The 11,815-nt window shown below is 34.8% G+C and overlaps 1 protein-coding gene across 1 annotated transcript; it reads right to left on the bottom strand.

The window, feature by feature from the left end:
• Window positions 1-1,513: 1,513 nt before the first annotated feature.
• On the bottom strand, window positions 1,514-11,316 carry spartb (spartin b). Its single transcript, XM_059534208.1, has 8 exons — window positions 11,208-11,316; window positions 8,074-8,861; window positions 7,451-7,648; window positions 5,740-5,863; window positions 4,688-4,882; window positions 4,442-4,600; window positions 3,594-3,684; window positions 1,514-2,001 (listed from the first exon to the last, which is right to left on the bottom strand). Exons 2-8 carry the CDS (start codon window positions 8,857-8,859, stop codon window positions 1,800-1,802), a joined length of 1,755 nt encoding a protein of 584 aa, XP_059390191.1. The 5' UTR covers window positions 8,860-8,861; window positions 11,208-11,316; the 3' UTR covers window positions 1,514-1,799.
• Window positions 11,317-11,815: the final 499 nt, after the last annotated feature.

Below are 11,815 nucleotides of genomic sequence, written 5' to 3' on the forward strand. Positions count from 1 at the left end.
GAGACTGTCCAGCGCCGACAATTCAACGGTATACCACGATCTATTCAAACTGACTTATAAATGTATACGAATCAAGATAAATGAGCTATAATAGCATATGAACTGAACTTTGATTCATCATATAATCCAGTGCCACGCCCACTATTGTCCGCTTAAATCAAGGTAGATCCTTTATTGCAACAATGAGACGCGACTCTAGACCCAGTTAGGATTTTTTTCCCCCCCATAGTTCAACAGTATGATCAAGAGACTTGTGGTCTGGTTGGCATTCAAGCTGTTTGCTTATTTTATTTATTTATAGCTGCACCAAATTATGATTTTCACATTCTCTTACGAAACCCTTACCAAAATGCCAAAAGATGCAGGGTTTCCTATGATTTTGGCTACAAAATAGGCTACATTCGTTGATATAAGTGTACTATAAGAATATGAAAGTGCATTACTATTTTTTTAATAAATATTTATTATAATATAACATTGTTAAAAAAATTACAAAACAACTTGCATGTTATAATTATTAATGATAGACTATATTATATATTTTTAATATATTTGAAAGTTAATTTGCATACACATACACAACTGCATATAGTACCAGCCATAACAAGAAGAGTTTATGTAGTTGAAAATTTTCTCCCAGCGAGTTTGTTGTTACAAAGTATTAGCCTACACTAGATGGCAGCATACACTTAAATGTCAATGCATCGGGAAAAAGTAATTAATTATTGCACCAGACACAAGATTATAATTCAGTTCGATTTTCACAGGAAGGCCAACTGAGTACGTAATATACAGAAAATAATATTTAGTTCATTTAATACGCAATAAAATTAAGTTATTTGCTGCTGATTCATGGCACTTTGAACAAGCTCGTTTGACCTCATCTTTAGAATGGAACACATATTAACGCATCAAACAGTGTTTCAATTAGAGTACACACAAAATATTGTTTTAAATGTTTCATTTATTATGTCAGATACCCATAGGCTATTATATTATTTGTCATTGAGCAAACCTATTGACTTGTGATTAAACTTGATGCTTACACATTATGTTTTCCATACATTCAAATGAGACATATATAATGGATCAAGACAAAGAATTAACAACTCTTAATTCAAATGTTAATGCTTTTGAGTGAAATGTTATGGAAGTTCAAGCTTATATTTATATATAATTTATAGAAACACAGTAGAAACACAGTCAGTAGTCAAGTTTAAAGAAAAAGTGCAGTCAATGTCAACAGTTTTCACGGGGAATAAAAGCATAGAGATGTTTTATGAGTCAATATCTACAAAGGGATGACTTCAAATATATGGCATTTTACAGTTTAATGCAGTTAATATTAAATAAAAGCCCCATTCATTTAAAATATTATATTATTAATATTAAATACATATTTTAAACTTTAAAATACTATAATTTTTAAACGTTTTCCAAAAAGTTAGATTTTTTTCTGGCTTGTGAATAAACAGATTTCTAATATCTGACCTCTATATCATACTCCATGTTGAATATATTGCTGGTTAAGTGTAAGGCAACATCAGTAATACTGTCCAGCAGGGCTGTCAGTCAGCTTGTAAAGAATTTTTTTTAAAGTGCATTTACCTATTCCCCCATAACACCGTGAAAATAGTAAACATGACGGCACAACTAACTGTAGGAACGTCTTTCAGTGTCAGTCACAAATAACAACAAAAGCATTCACTGTAAAACAGGAAAAGGATCAGTCCATTTCATCAGTCATTTGGTTAACTCTTCAAAATAGACACCTGAAACGAGAGGTCTGAATCTAAACTTTACTTTTGGTCTTTATGTTTCTCAACTTGACTGCTTGGCTCTTGGACTTTATAGTCTGCCAGGATGGCACGGGCAGTCTCTTTGCCAGTCTTCTTGACCACTGCCTTGATCCCCAGGTTGTCGATATTAAATGCAGTGACGCCCACATTGATGGCTGAGTTGACAGCGTGATCTGTGGCCTGGCTCGCTTCTGCCCCATACCTTGATTATAGATAACCCACATTTAGTGAAGGAGGGAATGGAGTGATGAAAGAGTTAATGGAATGGAAGGTTTAGGACATGGACAACAATCAAAGCAGAGGACAGCAGTTAAACAAACATGCAGGGATTCAGTCATTTCTTCAGAGAAAAATCTTGATTTAAAACTTGATTTAAAATGCCAAATTAAATCCTAAAGATGCCATAATATATATATATATATATATATATATATATATATATATATATATATATATATATATATATATATATATATATATATATATATATATATATATATATATTGTGATGTGCAAAGTTGAATTCTAAATGGCCAATATTATGCATAGTTAAGAAATGGTTGTAAAAATTAGTAGAATTAAAAAACATTACGATATTATGAGCTATATCAGTGGTAATCACCATTATTTTCCACTTTTAAATATTGGATAGTTATTGGAAGGATATAAACATTAAATCTTAAACCTTCATTTAATGAATTGTACAATATACAAGAATTGGCACAATCATTCCAAAGTTTTTAAAAGAGGTCTCTTATATTCACCTAAAATGCATTTATTTGATTCAAAATAGAGTAAAAATACAGTAACACTGTGAAATACTTTTACAATTTAAAACAGGGGTGTCCAACCTTGCTCCTGGCGATCGACTGTCCAGCAAAGTTCAGCTCCAGTCCTAATCAAACACACCTGAAGTAACTATTTAAGGTCTTCAGGATCACTTAAAAATTAAAGGCAGATGTGTTTGATTAGGGTTGGAGCTAAACTTTGCAGGACAGTTGATCGCCAGGAGCAGTGTTGGGCACACTGATTTAAAATAACGGTTTTCTATTTTAATATATTTTAAAATGTTATTTTTTCCTGTGATGGCAAAGCTGATTTTCAGCAGCCATTACTCCAATCTTATGGTCCTTCAGAAATAATTCTTTTAATTTTGATGATTGGAACATTTTGATGAATAGAAAGTTCAAAAGAACAGTATTTATTTGAAATAAATATTTATAAAGGCATTTACTTTCACTTTTGATCAATTTAATGCTTCCTTCCTGAATAAAATAATGAATTATTATTTTTTATTATTATTATTAATTATATAATTATAACTTTTATTATTGACCCCAAACTTTTGAACTGAAGCATAAATACTATGCATCTTGGTCATATGATAATTATGTTGATAAATCCTGGAAAAACCTTCTGTTGATGCAAAAGTATAAATAAAGACAGGCTTAAAATGTTCAAAAGTTAAGAAAAATAAGACAATAAAGACAATGAGATTAATTACTTTTGGCTGTTAGGAACACATATTCAGTCCATAAATGAGCTGTGGATTATTGTGCACAGCAACACAAGATGCTAATGGAAGTGATCTAATCATTATGTCCTATAAATCACTAGCAATGCATGCAAGCGCTGACTGACTCAAACTAAGATAAGCTTTAGCCATGCTCGTGACTAATGAGTGCCATTTATTTTTCGAATCGAAAATTACTGGTGAAAAACAGCAAATGCCGTTAAAACAGGTATGATGAACTTTACAGCAGGTGGAATGAGACCCTTGTGTAGTTTACTTACTTATGTTTTACCGTGGTAACAGTCTCGGCAGCAGCACTCTTTGCAATGTTCTTTGCTGCAACCTCCAACCCGGTCCAAACAGTTGCAAATCCTGACAAAAGGTTACAGTACGTTACAGTAAAAAAAAAAGAAGAAGATATTGTGGTATTATTTAATTTTCAAAATCAAAAGTGACAGTAAAATATTTTAATTTCAAATTAATGCTGTTCTTTTGAACTTTCTATTCATCAAAGAATCATGAAAAAAATGTTTCACAGTTTCTAGACCTGTTTTCAGTATTGATATGAGGCTTAATTAATAAGAAATGTTTTAAGCATAAAATCAGCATATTAGAATGATTTCTGAAGGATTATGACAATGACGACTGATGCTTAATATTTGCTTTGCCATCACAGAAATAAATAACATTGTAAAATAAATTCATAGAGCAGACAATTATTTTAAACTCGAATAATATTTCACAATATTACTGCTTTACTGTATTTTTTATCAACTAAATGCAGCTTTGAAGAGCACAGAAACATTTAAAAAAAAAAAAAAAGAAGAAGTTTTTTTTTTAAAAATGTTGCTGACCCCAAAATTTATGATGGTATTTTATTAATCACTTAATGGATAATAGCACAATTCATTGGCTCTTGACACTATTTAGTATTTGTAATAAATGTAGCCTATAATATGATGGCTTTTTTGTTTCATGGTAAATTTTGTATGTGTAAAGAACTTAATAAATCCTTTTAACCATCTGATCAATAATGCCTATAAGATAATAAAGTTATTGTGTAATAGACATCAATGTGACTAAAACAGCCAAGAAAAGAATCATTTCTGGGTGGAATGATTTACTTCACCTTGAACTCCACTTGCTGCAACCACCATAGCACCATCAATCTTGGAGCAGCCATCCTTGTCTTTCTTCAGGGACTCTGGGATAAGCTTCCCTCCGTGTTTCTTAACATGGGGTGCCAACTCTCTGCCGACATGTCCAGTGACTGTGCACAGCCCATCCACTGAAACAGAACAGAACATAAATATAGTGCGTCTCATCTGTTGATTGTTATCAACAAAATTAAGAAATTACAAAGACACTTCCTTACCAAGAAACTGGCTGACCTTCACTGCTCCTCCTGTGGCTTGTTTGGTCACATGGAGGCTTTTGGCTACTGTGGGGCTGACTTGGGCTGGTTTGTCTTCTGGAGCGATGTGCTCTCGTAGTTTGGCTGCACCTTTATGTATGGCTTTGCCTGTGTACTCAGCCCCCTTCACTAACCCCCAGCTCAGCCGTGAAGCCCCTGTTGATAGATTTCATACAGTAAGGAGAGCATCACAGCATCACTGTTTTGGTGCCAGTAACTGTTTTTCTAGTACAAGGGTTGGCAACCCTGTGTACTCTTTCATCCCTCCGTGGTGGATCCTTGTAGCATGGGCATAGAATACATGGGGAACGTGTTCCCCAGACTAAAAAAAAAAGCATTTTTGCACGTTTTTGGTTATTGTGCAGCAGTGTATCTTATTTCTAGTTTTTTTTTTTTAATTACATACAAATATACATAAATATTATTTTTATGAATATTATTATTACATTTGACATTTCTGTCCACCTCACTTCTGAAATGATTGCTACGCAAAAAAAGGCCAGGATAACAAAGTTTCTATATGGTGTAATGAGAAGTTATGATACACTTTTACATTTAATTTCTTAAGACATCCAAAATTACTGTTGAATTACAACTTTGAAGTCAGTAGGATTAAAAACAAATGATAATACTTTTATTCAGCAAGGATGCATTAAATAGATCAAAAGTGACAGTAAAGATATTAATTTTATTACAAAATATTTCACGAGACACTGAAGAATGGAGTAATGGATGCTAAGAAATTCAGCTTTGCACAGGATTAAATTACATTTGATAAATTACTTTTATATAATAAAATAAAAACAGTTATTTTCAAATGTAATTATATTTTAAAATACTACTGTTTTACTGTATTTTGGTTCAAATGCATGCAGCCTTGGTGAGCTTAAGAGACTTCTATAAATAACATAAAAATCTTACCCACACCATACTTTTGAATACTATTATGAATATGTTGCACACCTTTCTTTACATTTAAGCCGTATTTAAGGGAATCAGATCCCTCTTCTTACCAGTCAAGACCCCCTGAGCCACCTTCCCGCTCCATTCAGGAAGTACCTTCTCCTCTTCAGCTGCAGGAGGCTCCATCGGCACCTTCTGACCCAGGTTAATGGTATCGGTTGTGCCATCTGATGCCTTGGGGACACAGGATAGCGGGCAACAGTTAAAACAGATCATCACAAAGAGTGCAGAAGTAGGCTCAAGCAATCACTAAAAGCAAATGGTGACTTGGTAGGAGGACTATATGGACATTAGCAAGTATTTTTTATGACACAAGGAGGGGATGCCTTCAGATTTCTCCCCGTTTGCCAAAAAAAAAAAATCCTTTGTTGTCTCTAAACACTTGTGCCAGTGAGTCAGCATGGTCTGCTACAACAACCTGTTATCTCCACAACAATGGATGTGCTTGTTGTCACCCCCTCCTTCACAGGGAACTGCGACACTTGGTTCCAAACTCAGCAGCAGCTGCTCTGTGAAATGATTTCTAAAAGCATGAACAATGTTTTTCTGACTCACATAACCACTAGAACAGGATAATGACTTATTATAATGCAACTGAATAAGAAGAATAACATTGTGAGTGCCCTACTGTCACGCTTGGCTGTGCTCTCATTCGCCACTCTCCTTAGGTGAGAAGGGAAACAACAATGTTCTTGGTTTTCTGAGAGCATTACAGCGAATTCATTCTCCTTTTCCAGTATGCTCTCAATCCATGCAAGTGCAGTGGAGTGTGCCAGCTCAAAAGCACAGGCCAAGCCAGCTCACTTTTTCATGAGTAATGAACATTATTCCCAAAGCCTGTGTGTGAAACGCTTATGCATATCAGAGTTAGATGCAGTGCAAGCAGCAGAAACCATGGAAGCATCGTAAGGACCAGTGTCAAGTGCATTAAATGATAAAAGATACCGTAGTTCCATCTACAATAACAATAAATTAAAAGTACAAATAATATTAATATGAATAGTAATTACTATTATTATATAATATTTATAAAATAACAATATTTATACACAATTTTCTTTTACTTTTGTACTTAATTTTTATATTTATTTTATATTTAATTTATTTATGGAATTTTTTTTTCTCTGCATTCTGCCTTAGGTGTAAAAGTCTACCACTCTAATGTCATTTGGAAATTTCTAAGTTTCCATTGGTTTATTCATTAGAGTTTCTTCTATATAAAAAAAGATTAAAGACTTCTAAAAATCACCATGTTGTGTTGGCATTCCATTTTTATTTTGCATAAATATACAAAACTCAAATGCACTCATCATTCGGTGATATTGCAATGCATTAATACCTTAAGTAAATCGTTTAAACACTCAAATACAACTGAAATGTGTAGAGAAAAAGGGTTAATGAGGCAGGCAGATGCAGTTTGTACAGTATAAGATATGTGCCCAATGCATATAAGCAACTTGCAAAAATATGATTTAAAGGCATTCCAAACAGTGAACATAATGCATCAAAAGTACCGGTAGATAAAGATTTTACCATAAGTGTTCAATTCTTGATTCTAGTCTGTAATAAAAAAAAAAAAACTAAAAAAAAAAAAAAAAAAAAAACACCAAACAGGGGCAGTAACAAGTGAAATACTGGAATTAAGATTCAAAGCTGCAGAGTCAGTGACACACAAAGTTTGAGACGAGGTTGGACCACCACACTTGCTCTGAAGTCCAGTGTTTCTGAGGTGAGACGTGAGGAGACAAAGGGACAGCTCACCTGGACATGCAGGTCTGTCAGCTGAGAAAGAAGACTCTGGAAGAGTTCATGTTCTTTTTGGGGAAGCTCAGAAGAAAGGACCACACCAACATACGAGCCCGGGGTGGGAGCCATCATGTCAGGGAACATGTACACCCCAGTGTTGCACAGCAGGACTGGGGAATCAGAGGCCATCAAGGGGTAAAGCCAGCCACAAACCTGAAATTAGAAATAAAAATAAGTGTGGTTTCCTCAAGGATGAAAGGTCTAGTTACTAACCTACCCCTACAATAAGAGAGCAGCTATTGGCTAATGAAAGTCATTCCAGGCTACAAGGTTGGCACTTTCATAAAAGCCACCAAAATCCACAGACAATAAAAATTGAGGATGCATGAGGATGTTAATTCAGGACCATGTCCTACTACTTGTTACCGAATATTAATCTGCTTATACATTCCCACCTCAAAAGTATGATTTATAGTAGACTATATAGATCACATAATAAAAACTCTTACTGAAAAATTTATGTAAATGCTTTATCAAAAAATATAAAAATAACATTTCTGATTTTTTTTTGTGAGATTCTCTCTTTCAGGCAGAGAATAATGAAGAATAATGAAGTAACACAGCTTTTGATTTCTTACCTGTAGGAAGGCGGGTGGCCTGTTTGGAATCCTTTCTGATCGCTCACTGGTAAACTTTACAATGCGCAGGTACCCTGGGTAAGAGGGAGCACTGACTTGCCCCTCAGGTGTAACCAGGAAGATCTGCACCCCTTGAGGAAGGAAAAAGAGTTCCTCTCCATCCTCCCCAAGACACTGAGGAGGTGTTGTAGAATTAGACGTATGGCTGTAGAACTCATCACCAACCAGGGAGAGCTCGCCTGAGTCAGTGCCATAGGAAATGGTCAGGTGTCCATCAGCAGCTTGAGGAGTGTATGCAGGAGGCTGCTTGCTTAACATATTGAGCTGCATTGAGGGAGCGACCGGAACAGGCCCACTCGAAGCCCCTGCAACCCTGCTGTTAGAAGCAAGCATCTGTGGTGGAGTCGGCCTCTCCGGCTTGACCTTTAGGACTTCAGGGTAGAGTTTATGAGGGGCTGCACTGCTATCCGAGACTCCATTGGGGTCTGAGCTGGTTTCGAGCATGCCTAGGCGAGTGGTAATGTTGTTGAGGGTCTCCTGCATCTTGTGTTGCATCTGCCTAGCCGATTCCCAGGAGGGACCTACACACTCCATGCCCTGCGAGGGAACACTGAGAGCCCTGAGGAGGTGTTGCCGCCCTTGTTGGTACAGTTTTAGCGCCTCTCCACTGTGGCCCACCTCATCCTCGGTAAGACCTTTATTGATGCATGCAAATGCCTTCTCGTACCCATCTTTGATCACCTGCAGCCTGGTGTGATCAAAGGCCTCCTGCTTCGCTTGTTCCATGACTGAAAGGACAAGTCAGGAACGTTGTCAACTCCATGTGTTTTAACACTACAGCCTACATAATTGCCTCTATCCCACACGACTTCCTCACATTGCTCATATTACAAGATCTGCAAACATGCAAATTCTACTTCCACAATTAACTTTTTTGGGGAATTGGAAAGATGGTTTGTGAAATAAAAGGTTTTCACATTTCGTAAAAATTTTACCAAAAAATAAATGTTTGTTGTTTTTGTCGGAATAACGTGCACATGGATGTGTACCGCTGTAAAAAAGAAGACTTAATTATACTGAAAGTTCACTTGTAGCGTATTTCGAATCTTCAAAATATATTTTTTAAAACTGTAATTGTAGATAATATAGTCAAATTAAAAATCTAACTTTAAAGTAAATTTTAATATTTTTTTGTCATGCTTAAAGAGATATTAATATTAGTTATATTTTAAAATGTCCTGGCTCTTTATAAAGCTTTATAATGGCACTGAGCGGGTGCTTTTTTTTTTTTTCGGTAGTCCAATAGAAGTCCAATAAAGTTCATCCAACCTTAATAAAAAGAGTCCCCAGGACTCAAAAAAAAAAAAAAAAAAAATTGAGTAAGGAGCCTAGGCCCCAAATAATATTTTCAGGAGCCACAGAATAAACATGTTTTATTTATTTTATTATTAATATTTTACATTTTAACATTTCAATTAGAATCCATCTTGTAGATGACCTGGGAACTAAGGTTCACTTAAAGTGGGAACTTGATGTCTTTAACAACTTGAAATATACAGTCACACATGGTTTATTACACAGAATCTACCAATATCGTGGACCATAAACAAAACTGGCCAATGAGTTTAGTTTGGGGTCCTCCTCAATGCATAATGTAAATGTAGTCATACACTCTTAAAAATAAAGGTGCTTCAAGGTACCATAGAAGAACCTTTTGTCTAAATGCTTTCATAAAGAACCTTTAACATCTCAAGAACCTTTACATTTTACAAAAAGGTTATTTATGGAGAAAGAAGGTTCTTCAGATTATAAAAAGTTGAGAAAAAGATGGTTCTTTAAAGAGCCTTTGACTAAATGATTCTTTGTGGAACCAAAAATGATTTTGTGAAGAACCTTTTAATTCTTCACTGACCCTTGAGTTTGCATTTGGAGGCTGGGATTTGCGCTATGCCACTGAACTCCGTCTGTTAGATAGCCTAGTGCCCGCTCGCTTTTGTGAAGGCCCACCCAAAAATGTAATTCTGTCTACCCCACTGCATATGGGACACTTTTTTATTATAGATAGATGCGCTTTATTGGACTTCTTTTGGACTATTGAGAACTACCACTACCAGTATAAAGCTTGGAAGAGCCAGGATATTGTTTAGAGCTCTGATTGGATTCATCTGAAAGAAGAAAGTCATATACAACTAGGATGGCTTGAGGGCAAGTAAATCATGGTATCATTTAAATTTTTGGGGTGAACCATCCCTTTAAAGAAATACACATATTTTAATGTGTTGCCTAAAGCACATACTTATTGTTGATATTGCATTTAAGTAAATATGTTTTAAATGTACTAAACTAGAACTAAAACTGTTCAAATGTGTAATTACAAATATATCTGAATACATGAACATGACGTTTAAAAATTAATGGCATTAAAGCACATTTAAGTTTACCATAAATTGTCAATACATTCAGCAGACTTTAATCATATTTCAGAAACAATGGAAGAACTCATGAAATTACAAAGTCATACTTATGTCAAAAAAGCAATCTCAAGTTCAACTAGTTGTATTCTATATAATTTAAACACTCAAGTTTATTATTTTAAAGCATAGTACTCTTTTTTAAAGAGTAAATACAATAAAACATGTATTTCAGAACTGTGGCATACATCAGATAACTATTATTATACCATCTTGTCTCATAGCTGTACCATGGTAAATTACCAATATATTACTTTTCTACAGGAAGAACTTCATCAGATGTTGAATTAAATTATTATGCGTATTCAGATCAATTTAAAGCTAAATTACTTTTTTTCTGACATCTTTAGTAATGGACAAGCTTATAATGACCTACTAAGTTAGCTTATTAACTGACCATGAGAGTGTTATACATAAGGATTTACAAACAAAACATCCGCTTCACATTACCAATGTGATTTATACTTGAAGAAGAGGCCTAGCCGATAGTTTATCGAGTGACTCTTGAAACACAAGTATCTTATTAAGTATTTAAGCTACAGAATCAAACAGTGAAAGTGTTACTGACTAGCTAAGTTACCCTTTCATAAACCCCACATATTAACCTCCACCTCTCACTGCCATTTAAAGCAGTTAACAAAACACTTTCATTTAGAAACTCACCAGAAGATGTGATAAATTAAGGTGAAATATGGAGTTTCATGAGTGTTCCGCTCGGTTTAGGGCTTTCTGACTGAACAGGTTGAGCTCTCTGACAGCAATGACGTTTTTAGTCCACTACTTGTGCGCTTCCGCGTTCAGTCACGTGTTGTTTTTTGAGGATTTTGATTGGTTAGAGATGTTTTCTAAACAGATGTAGCGTAGTTTCCGTTTTTTCCACAGACAGGTTAATTTTTTAACACAGGTTAAAACGTCTAACGTGCATAAGGCAACATGTTCTGAATGAACGTTAACAGGTTGAAACTAACCAGTGAAGCTAACCAATCTCTATGTAAGCAAGGCGTTCCTTAATAAATCAACATCCAAATCGTTTTAATTCTCATATTTATAGATCATACATTTTGTAGTTGGCACATGGAGTTATTGTAAGAAGGTTTTAATTTGTACAGCGAGAAATTTCACGAAGCCTTTGAAATGGCTATACATTTCAGAGCATGTTTTCTCTCTTTTATAGTTTTCTTTGTATTTGTATGATTCCCATCTCATCTAATTAAAGGCAGGGTAGGTAAAAAAAATGTATAAAAAACTTTTTTTCCAAATTTGTTTAAACT

The sequence above is a fragment of the Carassius carassius genome, chromosome 41, assembly GCF_963082965.1.
Source record: "Carassius carassius chromosome 41, fCarCar2.1, whole genome shotgun sequence".
In the NCBI taxonomy this organism is placed as follows: domain Eukaryota; kingdom Metazoa; phylum Chordata; class Actinopteri; order Cypriniformes; family Cyprinidae; genus Carassius; species Carassius carassius.

What these genes read in the sequence shown, in the direction of transcription:
- spartb (XM_059534208.1), bottom strand. Translation starts at nt 8,859, where the DNA reads ATGGAACAAGCGAAGCAGGAGGCCTTTGATCACACCAGGCTGCAGGTG. An exon ending in TGACAGACCTGCATGTCCAG is followed by an intron (nt 5,864 to 7,450) that starts GTGAGCTGTCCC and finishes TGTGTCCCCAAG; the next exon opens with GCATCAGATGGCACAACCGA. An exon ending in GGCTCAGGGGGTCTTGACTG is followed by an intron (nt 4,883 to 5,739) that starts GTAAGAAGAGGG and finishes ATCTATCAACAG; the next exon opens with GGGCTTCACGGCTGAGCTGG.